Below are 19,433 nucleotides of genomic sequence, written 5' to 3' on the forward strand. Positions count from 1 at the left end.
TCTCGGGTGATCAGGTGACTACAGCACTGCAGGAGGTCTCGGGTGATCAGGTGATCGGGTGACTACACCACTGCAGGATGTCTCGGTTGATCAGGTGACTACAGCACTGCAGGAGGTCTCGGGTGATCAGGTTACCGGGTGACTACAGCACTGCAGGAGGTCTCGGGTGATCAGGTGACTACAGCACTGCAGGAGGTCTCGGGTGATCAGGTGATCGGGTGTCTACAGCACTGCAGGAGGTCTCAGGTGATCAAGTGATCGGGTGACTACACCACTGCAGGATGTCTCGGGTGATCAGGTGACTACAGCACTGCAGGAGGTCTCGGGTGATCAGGTTATCGGGTGACTACAGCACTGCAGGAGGTCTCGGGTGATCAGGTGACTACAGCACTGCAGGAGGTCTCGGGTGATCAGGTTATCGGGTGACTACAGCACTGCAGGAGGTCTCGGGTGATCAGGTGATCGGGTGACTCCAGCACTGCAGAAGGTCTCGGTTGATCGGTTGACTACAGCACTGCAAGAAGTCTCGGGTGATCAGGTGATCAGTTGACTACAGCACTGCAGGAGGTCTCGGGTGATCAGGTGACTACAACACTGCAGGAGGTCTCGGGCGATCAGGTGATCGGGTGACTAGAGCACTGCAGGAGGTCTCGGGTGATCAGGTTATCAGGTGACTACAGCACTGCAGGAGGTCTCGGGTGATCATGTGACTACATCACTGCAGGAGGTCTCGGGTGATCAGGTGATCGGCTGGCTACAGCACTGCAGGAGGTCTCGGGTGATCGGTTGACTACAGCACTGCAGGAGGTCTCGGGTGATCAGGTGACTACAGCACTGCAGGAGGTCTCGGGTGATGAGGTTATCGGGTGACTACAGCACTGCAGGAGGTCTCGGGTGATCAGGTGATCGGGTGACTACAGCACTGCAGGAGGTCTCGGGTGATCAGGTGATCTGGTGACTCCAGCACTGCAGGAGGTCTCGGGTGATCAGGTGACTACAGCACTGCAGGAGGTCTCGAGTGATCAGGTGATCGGGTGACTCCAGCATTGCAGGAGGTCTCGGGTGATCAGGTGACTACAGCACTGCAGGAGGTCTCGGGTGATCAGGTGATCGGGTGACTACACCACTGCAGGAGGTCTCGGGTGATCAGGTGACTCCCGCTGTGCTTCTCCCTCTAGCGGCAGTCGAGCAGAACTCTCAAACTCAGCAACCGTTACCTCGGCAAAATGAATCATTTTAATGAATATAATTATTGTATGAATACATCATCACAAATCAAATGACCCCCAAAATAAAAACAGTAGGTTTTATGAGACTAATCAATGTAAATAATGATTTCATAATTATATAATTATTATATGAATTAAAGTAAATGTGGAAGGAAAGTGGCTGTAGAGTAGAAATATAATCAATAGTCTATAAGTGGGCAGAGATAAATGACACCACGAGGACCTTATTACACTTTGTGCATTTATTAAAAAACATATCTGGAGAAAAGCAAAACAAAGGTACAGTTTTAAGATACATACAGCACACACTCATACACTCTCAGTTATTTTTGAAATCAGTATTATTAATCATTTCTTCGTGTGGCATATTTAGTACAGTAACAAACAAACCAATAAAATAAAGGAAACCAGTATACTGAGGTCAGAGTCTTCACTGCAATATTGGTCAAGGTACAGAGGAATTTAAGAGTATGTTACATTTTAAAAGGAAATAAATGCAATTCAAGAACTGGTACTATGTACAGTTTTATACAATTAATGTCCAGGCTCAAAGTGCTTTAGGACTCATTGCATGTCCTAAATGCTCCAAAGATGTATTCCTATCAAAATGACCCCATCACATCATCTTAAAGATTTGTCTTCCTTCGCAAAAGTCCAGCTTTAGCTTACTAAAAACTACTTTCTAAGTACTACACACTAAAGTATTTGCCCTTCCTTTCAGTGATGACGTTTTATAGGACTGAAATAAAAGGCACAAGCCAAAATGACGCTAATGTTAAAGCTTGTATCTGTAAACTAAACTTAATGGGGCGCTGTCGATATAAATACAACATGGTGCTTTATCGGGGCACGTCAACCTTTGGTAAACCTGAAAAAAATTAAAAGAAATTTGATAATAGAAACAGAGCTGAAAGTCCAGTCTCAATAAACAGTGCTAATATCCTTAATATCATAATGAGAAAATGGAAAACTGCCATTGGGAATAATCTGAGATCTTTGATTGGAAATGTAAAGGATTCTCCTGTTTTTGTGTGAAATGTAATTACTGAATGGAATGATTAGTTTAAGAAGATTACAGATGTTTGCACCTCCTCTGAAACACTCTGGACTCTGGATAAGACTGTGTCCACTTGAACTTCAGTGAGAGCTGAATGTCAACACGGACAGCTCTGGAAGTGTTCAGGGAATGCTGTGGAAGTGCAGAGGTTTATGGTCCGTCAGTGTCCGTGTCCTCGAGGGGCGACGGGCTGCTGTCTCTGGTGGGCAGCAGGTCATAATGACACGGGATGTGGCTGTTCTTTGGGAGGTCATATGGATCTTGACAAAATGGCCCGTTGCAGTTGTTAGAGAGTGTGTGGACAGAACTGATGGTCGGCTCTGGATAGGGAAAAATACAGGTTCAAACGGTTACATGTTTAATGTGCACGGTACATGGGTTACATACTTCTATCTTTATAATTATGTAGAGATTAGATACCAAAAATGAAAGAAAAACAGCAGTTCCTGTTCTGCAGGAAAGTAATGTCCCATCACGGAGCAACAAGAAGCTTCAAGCATGAAGGGCATCTCAGGAACCACACTCCAGTGGTTTGAGTCATACCTATCAGATAGGTCCTTCAAAGTATCTTGGAGAGGTGAGGTGTCCAAGTCACAACATTTAAATACTGGGGTGCTTCGGGGCTCAGTTCTTGGATCACTTCTCTTCTCTGTCTACATGGCATCATTAGGTTCTGTCATTCAGAAACATGGCTTTTCATACCACTGCTATGCTGATGACACTCAACTCTACCTCTCATTCCATCCTGATGATCCGACGGTAGCTGCTCGCATCTCAGCTTGTCTAACAGCCATTTATTGCTGGATGAAGGACCATCACCTTCAACTCAACCTTGCCAAGACAGAACTGCTTGTGGTTCCAGCAAATCCATCGTTTCATCACAATTTCACCATCCAGTTAGGCACATCAACCATAACTCCTTCAAAAACAGCCAAAAACCTTGGAGGTATGATTGATGATCAGCTGACTTCCTCTTCTGACTATGTTTTATGACTACAGTATGTCCCTAAAACCTTCAAACTGGCTGTTATTAAGCCTCTCATCAAAAAAAATAAAAAATAAAAAAACGAAACCCCAAACAACTAGTTAATTATAGACCGATTTCGAATCTTCCTTTTCTGTCCAAGATACTAGAAAAGTTAGTATCCTCACAATTACATTCCATCTTAGAGAAAAATTGGTATCTGTGAGGATTTACAGTCATGATTTAGACCGTATCATAGTACTGTATGGAATGATATTGCGGACTTTATTCAGTATCAGTATCTAGTATCAGGATCAGTATCAGTATCAGGCTCAGTACTAGGGCCGTTAGTCTTCATGCTTTACATGTTACCCATGGGAGATATCATCAGGAAACACAGTGTTCCCTTTCAAAAGCTACTCTCGATGCTGCGCTCAATAGCACTAATGAGAACATTCTTTGTTCGACCGGTTGCGAAGCACGTGTGTCAAACACGCCAAGAATTGGCTTATATAACCTCGGTGAAAACGTCATTGATTACGTGCACCTGCAGGTTATAAATAGACGTGAAACGGAAACATCCCCAGGTTTCTTTGTCTTCGAGACCGCTTTGTGTGTGTGTGTGTCACTGTCTAGTTTAAAAGAGAAAATATATATATATATATATAGAAAGAGAAAAAAAGAAAAAGAAAAAAAGAAAATAGAGATCATGTCTAGTGCAGTCAGGAGATGCTTGCCACCTTGTGCTCAAGTTATCCCAGACGATGATTTACATGATTATTGTTTAGAGTGCCTCGGGGAAGAGCATGCGATCGCTGCTCTCGAGGACGCAGAGTGTGAGCACTGTGAATTGTTCCCCATCGGGGTGCTCCGCTCGAGGCTTGCTTTCTTTCGCGAGGGGCGAGCCTCGGCGTCCTCATTAAGATCATGGGGCTCGCGCGTCGACATTGCCGAGAGACGAGGAGTGCGCGAGTGTCCTCTCTCTCTCGCGCTCTCCCCTGATCGCGAAGTCCCCGCCCCCGCTGCTGAAGCGCGCCCCGGCGCTTCTTCAGAGCGGGACGAGGACGCGGGTTCTCTTGCCTCCGGCGATATGGAGACAGAGAGCGCCGCCTCTGAGCGCTCCTCCCGCGATGATAAAGCGTTTGGGGAGCTTCTTGAGGTCGTGACTAACGCGGTGGCCAGGCTTAAGTTAGAATGGCCACAAGAGGAAGAGAACATTAAGCACTCTAGATTAGATGACAGATTTTTGTCAGGTGGCCAAGGGGGGAGATCCCAAAATCGATCTCTCCCCTTTTTCCCAGATCTCCATGATGAGTTATCCCGTTCATGGAATAAGCCTTATTCTTCACGTATTGTGGTTCCCACGACGTCAATTTATTCAACTATCGTGGGCGCTAAGGCACAGGGATATGTGGCGATGCCTCAGGTCGAAGAGACGCTTGCGGGCTATCTCTCCCCTGGGAGTTCATCCTCACTTAAAAAGCCAACTCTCCCCACCAAGCCATGTAGAGTAACATCATCTCTGGTGGGGAAGGCATTTCAAGCAGCGGGTCAGGCTGGTGCTGCCCTGCACACCATGGCGGTTCTGCAGGCATACCAGGCTGACCTGCTGAAGGACCTGAGCACGGGCGGGAGTATTAGTGAGGAAGCGTTTTCAGAGCTACGCCGAGCCACAGATCTGTCTCTTCGTGCGACCAAGCAGACGGCCCATGCCATTGGCCGTTCTATGGCTGCACTGGTCTCCACGGAGAGACATCTGTGGCTCAACCTCACAGGCATCAAGGATCGAGACAAAGTGTTCCTCCTTGATGCCCCAGTGTCGCCCTCTGGCCTATTTGGCGACTCCATGAATACAGTTGTCACTAGGTTCAGGGAGGCTAAGAGACATGCTGAAGCCTTTGATAAATTCCTTCCCCGCCGTGCTCAGACGTCAGGGCTGTCGGCCACCCAGCCCCGACCCAATCCGGTCTCTCTGCGGCGAGAGTCCCAGAAGCAGAGTGTGGCGAGCCGTGTGCCCCCTCCTCGTAGGGACTGGGGAGCGGCTCGCCGAGCTCAACAGCCCAGCAAGAGGCCGGATCTGAGGACGATTATTTTATCGAAAAAGAAGTCCTGACGGTCAAGCGACCTGGAACGTGGGGGTGTGCCCCCCCGGGGAGGGGCACAAAAAGTCCTATCAGAAACTAGATGTTCCTTCCTGGCACCCCCAGGGGGCCGCTGTACAATCTCCGCCGCCATTGGTGTTTCGGGGAGCAGCGGCCTCCAGCGAAATGTTAAATGCTCGGTTGCTTCCTGCCACGTTTCAGGACACCGGACATCTAACATCCCCCCAACAAAACGAAGTGTCAAAATTACTGCCCCTTTCGGAGAAACTGGCAGCGTGGAAGCTACTGCCAAATATCTCCCCATGGGTACAAAACACTGTAGCGAGGGGCTACAGGATTCAGTTTGCATATCGTCCTCCGCGTTTCAACGGCGTGGTATCCACTTCCGTGAAACCGGAACGAGCACATTGGTTGACACAGGAATTGCAAACGCTGCTGGAAAAAGGGGCCATAGAACATGTTCCCCTGCCAGACAGACAGTCAGGCTACTACAGCCGGTATTTTCTTGTTCCCAAGAAAGATGGGGGGTTGCGTCCAATTTTAGATCTTCGCGGGTTAAACCGCTACCTCAGAACATACAAGTTCAAAATGCTGACAATCAAGATGATTGTGTCTCAGATCCAGTCAGGCGATTGGTTCGTGACTATCGATCTCAAGGACGCTTATTTTCACATCGAAATCTTGCCACAACACAGGAAGTTCCTGAGGTTCGCTTTCGGGGGCGAAGCTTACCAGTATCGGGTTCTTCCATTCAGCCTAGCTTTGTCACCCCGCACGTACACGAAATGTATGGATGCAGCTCTGGCTCCTCTGCGACTCCAGGGCATCCGCATTTTGAATTATATAGACGACTGGCTGATTCTGGCTCAGTCTCAGGAGCAAGCGCTTCGACATCGGGATGTCGTTCTAGCTCATCTCGAATCTCTGGGGTTGAGACTCAACGCCAAGAAAAGCGTTCTCTCACCCTCCCAGAGGACAACGTATTTGGGGGTGGTATGGGACTCGGTCGTAATGCAGCCACAGCTGTCTCCTGCACGTGTCGAATCCATTCTAAACACCCTAAAGAACATAAAGCTAGGCCAGAAAGTCACAGTTCATCACTTTCAGAAAGTTTTAGGTCTCATGGCAGCTGCATCCACGGTGATACCTTTGGGCCTCCTGCACATGAGATCGTTTCAGTTGTGGCTCAGAGCCAGGGGATTTCATCCAAGGGCCAATCCCCAGAGGCAAATAAGGGTTACGCGCCAGGGGCTTCGTACCCTAGCTATGTGGTTCAGACCCCGGTTTCTGACTTTGGGTCCCACTCTAGGTCCGTGTTGTCGTCGCAAGTTGCTAACGACAGACGCTTCCCTCACGGGCTGGGGAGCGGTCTTAAATGGCCGTCCAGCCCAAGGGATCTGGAGAGGTCATCTTCTCGAATGGCACATCAATTGCCTCGAAATGAAGGCTGTATTTCTGGCCCTGAAATACTTCCTCCAGCAGTTGAGAGGCTACCATGTCTTAGTGCGGGTGGACAATACATCTGTAGTCTCTTACATAAATCACCAGGGCGGACTGCGTTCGTGCCGCTTGAACAAGTTAGCGCAGCAGGTCCTGCTTTGGGCACAGGACAAGTTCCGGTCCCTCAAGGCGATTTACATTCCGGGGCATATGAATGTGGGAGCAGATTGGCTGTCCAGACAAGCTGTGACACACGGGGAATGGAAACTCCACCCCGAAGTAGTGGGTCAAATCTGGGAAAGATTTTACGAAGCAGAGGTGGACCTCTTTGCTACACAGGAGACAGCACAATGTCCCCTCTACTTCTCTCTGACTCATCCAGCTCCCCTGGGTCTGGACGCGATGGCCCATGCGTGGCCAAGACTGCGTCTTTACGCCTTTCCTCCGATTGCTCTGCTCCCGGGAGTCCTGGCCAAGGTCCGTCAACAGGGGTCTCGCCTCTTACTGATCGCGCCCCGTTGGCCGACCAGAGTCTGGTTCTCAGATCTAATATCCCTCCTCGACGGCTCGCCATGGGCGATTCCGATCAGGAGGGATCTTCTCTCTCAGGCGCAGGGGACAATATTTCATCCCCGGCCCGAGCTCTGGAACCTTCACGTCTGGCCCCTGAGAGGGACCAGTTAAGAGAGGCTGGCCTTTCAGCAAGCGTAATAGAAACTATATACATCCGGTCATTCTCGAAGCTTTCTGTCCTCTGCCATTCACGACACCGGAGCAGCAAAGACTTCACTTACTGTGTCCAGTACGTGCTCTTCAGATTTACGTCCACCGCACTAGCCAGTGGCGTAAGTCAGAGCAACTTTTAATATGCCATGGGGGCCGTAACCGGGGGGCGGCTGCAACCAGGCAAACAATTTCACATTGGGTGAGGGATGCTATTGCCCTAGCCTACGAGGCGCGTGGTCAAACTTCGCCTCTAGGAGTTAGGGCCCATTCAACCAGGGGGGTGGCATCTTCAATGGCTTTAGCAATGGTGCACCCTTGCAGCAAGTGTGTGATGCGGCAGGTTGGTCCTCTCCGCACACATTTGTCAGATTCTATAGCTTGGATGTCCATGCTACTCCGGGCTCGCATGTCCTTGAGTCCACATCCCAGAGTCATGTCTGAGACCTCTTCGATGTTTGTGCGCACACACTACACAACCTTGGGGGTCCAGACACTTACAGTGCGGCGGCGTTGGTATTCTCGTTCCCATTAGCGCTATTGAGCGCAGCATCGAGAGTAGCTTTTGAAAGGGAACGTCTCGGGTTACTTGACTGTAACCCTGTTCCCTGAAAAAGCGGGAACGAGATGCTGCGCCTCAATGCCGCACTGTTGATGTGTCCGGACGTCTCTTCAGACAAAGGGGTAACCTGGGGATGTTTCCGTTTCACGTCTATTTATAACCTGCAGGTGCACGTAATCAATGACGTTTTCACCGAGGTTATATAAGCCAATTCTTGGCGTGTTTGACACACGTGCTTCGCAACCGGTCGAACAAAGAATGTTCTCATTAGCGCTATTGAGCGCAGCATCTCGTTCCCGCTTTTTCAGGGAACAGGGTTACAGTCAAGTAACCCGAGACGTTAGCTTTCACTGTTATGCTGATGATACTCAGCTCTATATTTCTTTGAGGCCCGAAGAAACATACCAATCAAAAAAAATTACGAAATGCATTGTCGATATAAAAAACTGGATGAGGAGCTATTTCTGCATGTAATAACCTAGAACGCTGTCTAAGACTTGATGACTGCTTTGTCAATTCTTTGTCATCAGATAGGAACCTAGGTGTGCTACTTGATAGCAAACTTTCCTTAGAAAGCCAATTTTCTACCATTTGTAAAACTGCATTTTTACAACTAAAGAATATATCTGAATTACAACCAATGTTCTCAATGTCAAATGTAGAAATGTTAATCCATGCGTTTATGACCTCAAGGTTAGATTATTGTAATGCTTTTTTGGCTGGTTGTTCTGCACGCTTAGTAAACAAACTACAGCTAGTCCAAAATGCAGCAGCAAGAGTTCTTACTAGAACCAGGAAGTATGACCATATTAGCCCAGTCATGTCAACACTGCACTGGCTCCCTATCAAACATCGTATAGATTTTAAAATATTGCTTATTACTTATAAAGCCCTGAATGGTTTAGCACCTCAGTATTTAAACGAGCTCTTGTTACATTATAGTCCTCCACGTCTGCTGGATTCTCAAAACTCAGGCAATTAGATAATACCTAGGATATCAAAATCAACTGCGGGCGGCAGATCCTTTTCCTATTTAGCACCTAAACTCTGGAATAACCTACCTAACATTGTTTGGGAGGCAGACACACTCTTGCAGTTTAAATCTAGATTAAAGACCCATCTCTTTAACCGGACTTACACATAACACACAGAAATGCTTCTAATATCCAATTCCATTAAAGGATTTTTAGGCTGCATTAATTAGGTAAACCGGAACCGGGAACACTTCCCATAACACACAATGAACTTTCTTCATCATTAGAAAAATGGCATCTACGCTAATATTAGTCTGTGTGACGAGTGGGGCGGGGCCGAGGGATGTGGGAACGAGCGAGGCCGGTGGAGTGATTGGGAAATGAGCGACACCTGCGACCCACCACCGGTCTCGAGTCCCACAGAGGAGATGGAAGGATATAAAAAAAAACTGGAGCGACGACAGTGAAGGATATGAGAGGACCAGGCCTGGGCTTTATTTTATGTTTTGGTTTTTATTTGTTATTAAAGTTTTTGTTTGATTGTCCGCCAGTTCCCGCCTTCTTCTTCCGGATGAATATGAAGGTTTTATTATTACAGTCTGTTTCTCTCTTATTCCAAGGTCACCGTAGCCACCAGATCCAGTCTGTGTCCAGATTAGAGGGTCACTGCAGTCATCCGGATCCAGTACGTATCCAGACCAGATGCTGGATCAGCACCTAGAAAGGACCTCTACAGTCCTGAAAGACAGCTGAGACCAGGACAACTAGAGCCCCAGATACAGATCCCCTGTAAAGACCTTGTCTCAGATGACCACCGGGACAAGACCACAGGAAAGTTTTGGTTCCTTGCCGCTGTCGCCTCTGGCTTGCTTAGTTGGGGTCACTTCATTTACAGCGATATCATTGACTTGATTGCAAATGATTACACAGATACTATTTAAACTGAACTGAGATGATGACATAACTGAATTCAACGATGAACTGCCTTTTTGCATTATTTACACATTATTTTACTAATGCTGTTCAGTTGCTTTGTCACAATATGTATTGTTAAAAGCGCTATATAAATAAAGGTGATTTGACTAGACATCCTGTTTGAGCATACAGTTACTGGAGACATCAGTCTTTTCATACGCAGCAGGATGTGTAGTCCCATCAAAGAAATACTTATTCGCATTAAGCACAAATAAAAGTGGCTGACTACGACATTTAAATATTGAAATGTAGTTGAGAAAATACAGTTATTGAATAACAAACAGTCAGAGTGTGGACAGTAACAAAGTACATTCACTTTTTGAGTATCTGTACTTTACTTTAGTATTATTTTTTTCTAGAAACGAAAACTTTAACTTTAACTATTGCACTTTTAACTCAACTTAATTTCTGTCAAGGTCCTGGAAGCAGAAAGTGGTTACTGTGTAGCAGCTGTAAAAGTCAGCAGCTGAATTTGTTTTTCAGACTATGGGATGAGAGATGTAGATTAGCGTGGATATCCTCATTATGGAAGTGCAACTATCTGAAGTCTTCGAGGAGGTGAAGAACGTAAGGAGACTGTTAGTAAGAATCCTTTGTAGCTTTGGAAGACCAACATCCTAGGGCTGCTTCTGCAAATGAATGAGGCTCACGATGAATTAACGGCACCATCCCAGAAGCCTCACTGGATTCATGATGGATGGGCAAGACTTGGCATTTAGTGGAATCGGCTTTGGCCAGCCAGCTCCGTGGCTTGCTACGTGAATGAGTATTCTGTGGTTGTGATATGTTTAAGGGTTGGAATGAGAGTGTCATGGATAGAAGATAAGTTTTAATTCAGCCTCTTCTGCTAGTGGCCTGTCGACTATGTCAGGTTCTTGATAGGAGTGTGGAGGTGCTTTGCAAGTCAGTCTGCTGGTGTCGTAGGGTTATGAGAGCAGGAGTTTCTCGCATGCCTCCGTCACAGAATGCGCAGGTGAGAAGGCGCCTGTAGACGACAGGCAGCCCTGACAGTGGCTGAAGGAAGAGTGGAAGAAAGGATGATGGGAGAAAAAGATGGTGGTGCTGTTGTAGCTGTATGATCGTTCACCTGAGGCACTGCCATGGTGGTGCTGTTGTAGCTGTATGATCGTTCACCTGAGGCACTGCTGTTGTAGTGCTGTTGTAGCTGTATGATCGTTCACCTGAGGCGCTGCCGTGGTGGTGCTGTTGTAGATGTATGATCGTTCACCTGAGGCGCTGCCGTGGTGGTGCTGTTGTAGATGTATGATCGTTCACCTGAGGCGCTGCCGTGGTGGTGCTGTTGTAGATGTATGATCGTTCACCTGAGGTGCTGCTGTGGTGGTGCTGTTGTAGCGGTATGATCGTTCACCTAAGGCGCTGCCGTGGCGGTGCTGTTGTAGCTGTATGATCGTTCACCTGAGGCGCTGCCGTGGTGGTGCTGTTGTAGATGTATGATCGTTCACCTGAGGCGCTGCCGTGTTGGTGCTGTTGTAGATGTATGATCGTTCACCCGAGGCACTGCTGAGGTGGTGCTGTTGTAGCTGTGTGATCGTTCACCTGAGGCGCTGCCGTGTTGGTGCTGTTGTAGATGTATGATCGTTCACCAGAGGCGCTGCTGTGGTGGTGCTGTTGTAGCTGTGTGATCGTTCACCTGAGGCGCTGCCGTGGTGGTGCTGTTGTAGATGTATGATCGTTCACCTGAGGAGCTGCTGTGGTGGTGCTGTTGTAGCTGTATGATCGTTCACCTGAGGCACTGCTGGTGGTGCTGTTGTAGATGTATGATCGTTCACCTGAGGCACTGCTGTGGTGGTGCTGTTGTAGATGTATGATCGTTCACCTGAGGCACTGCTGGTGGTGCTGTTGTAGATGTATGATCGTTCACCTGAGGTGCTGCTGTGGTGTTGCTGTTGTAGCTGTATGATCGTTCACCTGAGGCGCTGCTGTGGTGGTGCTGTTGTAGCTGTATGATCGTTCACCTGAGGTGCTTCCGTGGTGGTGCTGTTGTAGCTGCAGACTCGTCTACCTGAGGCGCTGCCGTGGTGGTGCTGTTGTAGATGTATGATCGTTCACCTGAGGCGTTGCTGTGGTGGTGCTGTTGTAGCTGTATGATCATTCACCTGAGGCACTGCCGTGGTGGTGCTGTTGTAGCTGTATGATCGTTCACCTGAGGCGCTGCAGTGGTGGTGCTGTTGTAGCTGTATGATCGTTCACCTGAGGCGCTGCTGGTGGTGGTGTTGTTGTAGCTGTATGATCGTTCACCTGAGGCGCTGCTGGTGGTGGTGTTGTTGTAGCTGTATGATCGTTCACCTGAGGCGCTGCAGTGGTGGTGCTGTTGTAGCTGTATGATCGTTCACCTGAGGCGCTGCTGGTGGTGGTGTTGTTAGCTGCGGTTTTAATAATGCTATTTCAGCTGAAGTAACAACATTATGACACGACTGATATCAGATTTGTTAGAGATAATTAGAGACACAGGGAATATGGATTCCTGTAAACAGCTGAAGTTAGGGTGGGAAAAAAAGGATGTTGGGATGAAAGGATGTTTGTGAGTGGGATGTGTTGCAAGATGCAGGGAGGCAGGGAGGGAGAGAATGAAAAGAAGATTTGAAAATAGAATTGGAGGTTGAAGGGAGCAAAGATTAGAGAATACCCAAGACGTGTCACTCCTTTAATTTTGAATGGCGTGAGTGACAGTGAATGGGCATCTAGAATTTGGAAGTAGCTGTAGAGAATTATTAGAAAACATGGAGCTGTATTGATGATTGTTTGTTTATTTACTTATTAAGCCATATCAGCGTATGTGGCTATATTTCATGGCGAAAATCATCAATCCGTGCACAAGTCTGTAATACATACGAGTCAAGGGGGAACAACTTAGACTGTTCAATTTGACCAGCCAGTGTGTCTTTGGGCTGTGAGCTGTATTGCTGTAATCAGCTGAATGGAAGGGTATAGGAATGGATGAAAGGATGTTTGTAAGTGGAGTTTTATGAGCAAACTGTGAGCATAGAGAAGAAAGATCAGATTGAGCGAAAGCAGGTGGAATTACGTCTTGTCTGCCACTAGGGGGCGCTGCGGTTTGATGCTGTGGAGGAGAATTCTCATGACATCACGTTTGACGGAGAGTGACTCCCTAGGAGTTGCCGGAAGTGCTGAGGGCTTGGATTTAAGTGTGTGTTGAAGGCGACCCGTGGTTCAGTTGTCCTCTGCTCTGGATTCTAAAAGACATGCAATGAGCGCTAAAGAAGTCCCGCAGATCCCACTGACGGAGAGGGTGGAGACCGGGAATGGCTCAGAATCCTCCCAAGATGAGGCTGTGAGTAGACAGAAATGTGCACTCGTGGCCCAGAATATGCGCGACCGCTCTGAAAGAGACTGTGATCGGAATGATGAGAGGTGATCGTTGAGGGTCGCCAGTGACATTGAATTGAACAGAGCGCCATTCTGACCAGGTGAGTACATTTACCCTGCGAGAGAACGAGACTAGCAGTGTAGTGTGATGTGGCCAGTATATATGGAGGTTTTTAGAAGTCAGGTGATTGTTTGGGGTGTGCCCCTGCCACGAACTTTAGTTAATACCAATTAACTCCATTTGTTTCATTTCTATAGGTTTGCAACATACGAGTTGCTTGGCATAATCTATTGCATGTATTACACACAACAATAATAAAACAGTGAAATGACCTTAAAAGGAAATTTACTTTTGGTACTTAAAGGGACATTTCACCCAATAATCTAAATTATGTCATTAATAACTCACCCTCATGTCGTTCAACACCCGTAAGATCTCTGTTTATCTTCTGAACACAGTTTAAGATATTTTAGATTTAGTCCGAGAGCTCTCAGTCCCTCCATTGAAGCTGTGTGTACGGTCTACTGTCCATGTCCAGAAAGGTAAGAAAAACATCATCAAAGTAGTCCATGTGACATCAGAGGCTCAGTTAGAATATTTTGAAGCATCAAAAATACATTTTGGTCCAAAAAAAAGCAAAAACTACGACTTTATTCAGCATTGTCTTCTCTTCCGTGTCTGTTGTGAGAGAGAGTTCAAAACAAAGCAGTTTGTGATATCCGGTTCATGAACGAATCACTCGATGTAACCAGACCTTCTTGAACCAGTTCACCAAATCAAACTGAATCATTTTAAACGGTTCGCGTCTCTAATACGCATTAATCCAGAAATGACTTAAGCTGTTAACTTGTTTAATGTGGCTGACACTCCCTCTGAGTTCAAACAAACCAATATCCCAGAGTAATTCATTTACTCAAACAGTACACTGACTGAACTGCTGTGAAGAGAGAACTGAAGATGAACACCGAGCCGAGCCAGATAATGAACAAAAGACTGACTCGTTCACGAGTCAAGAACCGGTTGCATCAGTTTTCAGATCACCAGTAGTTCTTTCGGACAGTTCGATTCAATAAACCGGTTGAAGAAAACGGTTCACCGGTTCTTTTGCGCTCTACGTAATGGCTTCATTAGCGATGATTGCAAGCCTTCGGCTTACCTGGGCTCATAACATTAGCACAGAATCAGTTCAGAATCAATCACCAAAAGAATCAGTTTGGTTCAGACGCTCTGTGTGTCGGTCTGCTTCACACTGAATCACACATGCGCAGTATCATCAGCTCCTCGGTTCTCGAATCGGACACGTCTGACAGAAACGGTTCTTGACTCGTGAACGAGTCAGTCTTTTGTTCATTATCTGTCTCGGCTCGGTGTTCATCTTCAGTTCTCTCTTCACAGCAGTTCAGTCAGTGTACTGTTTGAGTGCATGCATTACTCTGGGATATTGGTTTGTTTGAACTCAGAGCGAGTGTCAGCCACATTAAACAAGTTAACAGCTTAAGTCATTTGTGGATTAATGCGTATTGGAGACGCGAACCATTTAAAATGATTCAGTTAGATTTGGTGAACGGGTTCAAAAAGATCCGTTTACATCGAATGATTCGTTCGTGAACCGGATATCACAAACTGCTTTGTTTTGAACTCTCTCTCACAACAGACACAGAAGAGAAGACAATGCTGAATAAAGTCGTAGTTTTTGCTATTTTTGGACCAAAATGTATTTTTGATGCTTCAGAATATTCTAACTGACCCTCTGATGTCACATGGACTACTTTGATGATGTTTTTCTTACCTTTCTGGACATGGACAGTAGACCGTACACACAGCCTCAATGGAGGGACTGAGAGCTCTCGGACTAAATCTAAAATATCTTAAACTGTGTTCAGAAGATAAACGCAGGTCTTACGGGTTTGGAACGACACGGGGGTGAGTTATTAATTACATAATTTTGATTATTGGGTGAACTAACCTTTTAAGTCCTCTTAAAAGCAAGTACTTCTGTAGTTTGACTTAAGTAAATTTGACTTGTAATGGAGTAATGTTTAACCAGCAGTATCTGAACTTTCACTCAAGTAATGGAGTTGACTCACTGGTGTTGCTGGATTTGTGTTTTACTTACCAACTTCATAGACGTTTTTGTTGGCAGGGCTGGAGGCGTGTATCTCAGTGTACAGTGCATCTCTGTGAGCGGGAGACTTCATCTCCACATAACCGCACTCAGAGCTCTTGGCCAGCAGCAGAGGAGGGTCTTTGATGGTAGCGTAGGGGTTCTCTGAGCTGTTGAGAGAGCTGGAGCTGGCGTGATAGGGCACGCTCTTCACCAGATCTACAGACAGAGAGAGAGTCAAATCATCACACTGTGTGAAGGCATTCACTCACTCTCATGATCCAAACCCGTATGCCTTCTTCACAACACAAAATAACTTATGTTTGAGCATACCAGGGTTCAAGCAACATCGGACATCACTGACTTTCTTTGCATGGACTAAAAAAACCATGAGACATTTTACAAAAATATTGTCTTTTGTGTTCCACAGAAGAAAAGATACCTGTCTGGTGAGTAATGATAACATTTTCAAAATTCTTGTTTGCTAAACAATTATTTACCTCTAAGTGACTTTCCCATGTAACGCATGTCAACTCCATAAGCACCTAGTGAGAGAATAAAGACAGAAGTCAAACTAATGCGCTCCTCTTGATGACACAAGTTACAGCTGGACATGCTACACATGCTGCTGAAGAACAAGTCACTGCACAGTTTGGCTGCTTCTGTTCTGTGCTCCTGAACATTATCATCTCAAATGTTTGCCTGTCATATATGTTGTGCTCATGGTGGTTGGATGTCACACCGAGCTCATTGAAGGATCCTCCTTGTTTCCAGTCAGCTGGCAGAGTTCCTGTGTGATCCAGCAGGGAAAGACGTTTCCGTGGCTCAGTGTTCTTCAGGTTCACGAACAACTGATTGTTCTTCGGCTGTGAGGCAGAACAAAATCAACAATTATAGCAAGTGTCTTTCTACAACATTCCACATAATTCCTCAATTCTGGTTGAGTTCTGCTCCTGAAACCATAGGTTAGTTCAGCTTGCAATGGGCTTTTTCTAGAATGGAGGTTTTGGATTCTTGAGCATTCCTTTTTGTGTAAATTTTGTCCAAAATTACACCCAATTTTACTCAAAAATGAATAAAAAAATGCTTCTAACAGCGCATAGGCAAGGGAATCAGTGTAAAAGCTCTATTCAACAGTAGCATCTTATAAGCATCCCAGAATATTAGTATTTTATTCCCAGAGCTGTCTGTTAGTAGTTTAGCACCTTTCCATAGGTCAGGTTATTGATGTGTGGCGGGCTGCTGCACTGGGTCAGCGTGTGGTAGCTGGGGTTGGAGAAATAGTTACTGTTTGGAGGGACGTCAGTCTGCGGAAGCGACTCTACAAACAGGAAACACATCACACACAGACACACGTGACCCTGATAAGGATTACACAGGAAATCATAAGAATGAAAAGACAAGTCATTACGTCAATATCACACACTCTGTCATCATGATGCTGACCTGCGATGGCGTAATCAGTGTTGGCCCTCATGGTAGGTGTGTATGTGACCGCAGGCATCGTGGATTCTTTGCCTTTCTGTTTCTTGCGGTAGATGATGAAGAGGAGGAGGAGGATGAGCACGAGGAGCACCAGAACAATGATTCCTGCGATCACACTGATCTGATACGAGTCCACAGGCACAGCTGCGCTCGTCAAGCTGTTGAGATTCCCTACGATGGTCACACCGGCTGCGAAAGACCGCAAACTTCAGAGTCACACACTCAAAGAGCAACTAGTCTCGCACTGCCAGACCTTCAGACTGACGGCTGAAGCTCTGGAATCTATGACATCTTTCATTTCTCTGACATGTCAAACAACCAATCACAGTTTGTTTCGGGGAGCGGAAATTCGCCACAATAACAGAACGGTGAGTAAAACTCTCTGACATATTTTAAAGATTCTATGCAGCGAACTTTAAATATTTGACATAATTTTGAATATCCCGCGTTTAGGTGATCCTGATAAGTGCTCGATGTCATAGTTGTAAACTTGATGACTTTCTTTTTTCGTGAGGTGGTTTGGAGCCACAGCATTTTTCTTTACAGGCGGATGTTTAAGAATGCAACACACACGTCTCCCGGAAATCATGTATAATTCAACTAATCTGATGACGACTTCGACACTCCTGAAGTGTTTCCACTTTTGTGTCTGAGGCTGAGACTAAAGAGCAACAAACCTCACTGTGTGTCCATGTGAACCAAAACCAGTATAGCTGTGAAGCATCGCGATTATTTTGCTATTCTGAAACATACCAATTGATACAAAGGAAACATAAAAAGTCCTCCTATTTAATAATGGCAAGTGCTAATGTAATGTTACCTTGGTCACAGCGTGTGCCTTTCCAGCCGGGGTTACAGTAGCAGGTGCCAGTCATGTGATCACAGGTGGAGTTATTGAGACAGTCGCACATCTGCCGGCAGCCGTATCCGTATGTACCCGCTGGACATTCTGGAAGCCAGATGAGTAATCAAGGATCAGATGCAGACTTGAGCGTGTGCTTAAAAACATCAAAGCAGCAGCTCCACGCCTTCATACTCACTCTGTTCACAGTGGCGTCCCATGAAGCCAGTACGGCATGTGCACTGACCGGAGATATGATCACAGTCTGCACCGTTCTGACACTGACATGCCTGAACACAGTCCTTACCGTAGAAACCTAGTGGACAGCCTGCAGGACACAGCAGCACAAAGATAGGAACTGTCACGATCGATCGTGAGCACACAGGCTAGAGATAAGGGCTTTAGTTTCATATTGAATGTGGTATTGAAGATTGAAGTTTTACTCACGTTGTGTGCAGTACAGCCCCGTCCAGCCAGCTGTACATTTACACTCGCCATCATAAGCGCTGCAGAACGCCCCGTTGTGACAGTAACAGGTGTGGACACAGTTGGGACCCCACTGACCCGGAGGACATGCTACAGCACACACACATTTCACATATGTTTCAAAACATTTTTTTTAAACTCATACTTATTACAAACCTTTGACAGGTATTGTGTATAAAACATCAGCAGATCATGTGTTTCATTAATGTTTCTCTGTATGATCAGCAGGGGGCACTAGATACCACAGACACTCAATGAGGTCAAACCATAAAGGGCATGATTAAGTCATGGGTAAAAACAAACTCTGTTCCTAATGCTCCTAAATAATAAACTGTCACAGAGTATCATCTTTATATGGACCATTCACTTACAGGACAAGATCTACATCAGTTGAGTCAATTAAAGGAACCGCATGGGATTGTTCTGTCCATATGTGGAAAGTAAAATTTTCTATAATTACAGCAACCCAGCAGCAATATGCTATATATTATTCAGGAGGATAATACTACACAAAAAACACAAAACAATTTAATTAAATAGTGCTACTTCATTAGACACATCAGTAAACATCGGTGTTGGTCAATCTACAAGATCATATCACATCCCATCAGACAATGCTGGAGAGCCAACAGCTGCTATAAATGACAGATTGTAAGGATTAGGATTTAGACCGTATAATAGTACTGAGACTGCTTTCATCATAGTTACAAATGACCTGCTCTTATCATCCGATCGTGGTTTTATTTCTCTATTAGTGCTACTGGATCTTAGTGCTGCATTTGACAATACAGACCACAACATCCTTTTGAGCAGAATACAAAATTATGTTGGCATTAATGGAATTGCATTGTCATGGTTCAAATGGTACTTATCTGACCATCATCAATTCAAAGCAATGAATGATGAGGTAACATATAGATCACAAGTGCAGTATGGAATACCACAAGGCTCAGTACTAGGACTGTTGTTTTTCATGCTTAAAAATTTTATTTTGGGAGATATAATCTGGAAACCTGGTGTTAACTTTCAAAGTTATGCTGATGATCCTCAGCTCTATATTTCTTCGCTGCCCAGCGAAACATACTTATTCGCAAAACTAATGGAATGCATATTTGATATAAAAAACTGGATGACAATTACTT

The 19,433-nt window shown here is 45.9% G+C and overlaps 1 protein-coding gene across 1 annotated transcript in view; it reads right to left on the reverse strand.

The window, feature by feature from the left end:
- Positions 1 to 1,453: 1,453 nt before the first annotated feature.
- The window catches only part of megf10 (multiple EGF-like-domains 10), an 88,784-nt gene continuing 70,804 nt past the window's right edge, over positions 1,454 to 19,433 (reverse strand). Inside the window, exons 17-25 of the mRNA XM_059566905.1 lie at positions 18,253 to 18,381; positions 18,005 to 18,133; positions 17,785 to 17,913; positions 16,926 to 17,153; positions 16,685 to 16,800; positions 16,222 to 16,345; positions 15,980 to 16,027; positions 15,492 to 15,698; positions 1,454 to 2,606 (exon numbers count right to left, since the gene is read on the reverse strand). Of these exons, the coding sequence (XP_059422888.1) occupies positions 2,437 to 2,606; positions 15,492 to 15,698; positions 15,980 to 16,027; positions 16,222 to 16,345; positions 16,685 to 16,800; positions 16,926 to 17,153; positions 17,785 to 17,913; positions 18,005 to 18,133; positions 18,253 to 18,381 (1,280 nt within the window). The 3' untranslated portion in view covers positions 1,454 to 2,436. The remainder of the gene's footprint in view (positions 2,607 to 15,491; positions 15,699 to 15,979; positions 16,028 to 16,221; positions 16,346 to 16,684; positions 16,801 to 16,925; positions 17,154 to 17,784; positions 17,914 to 18,004; positions 18,134 to 18,252; positions 18,382 to 19,433) is intronic.

The sequence above is a fragment of the Carassius carassius genome, chromosome 14 (assembly GCF_963082965.1).
Source record: "Carassius carassius chromosome 14, fCarCar2.1, whole genome shotgun sequence".
NCBI classification, from domain to species: domain Eukaryota; kingdom Metazoa; phylum Chordata; class Actinopteri; order Cypriniformes; family Cyprinidae; genus Carassius; species Carassius carassius.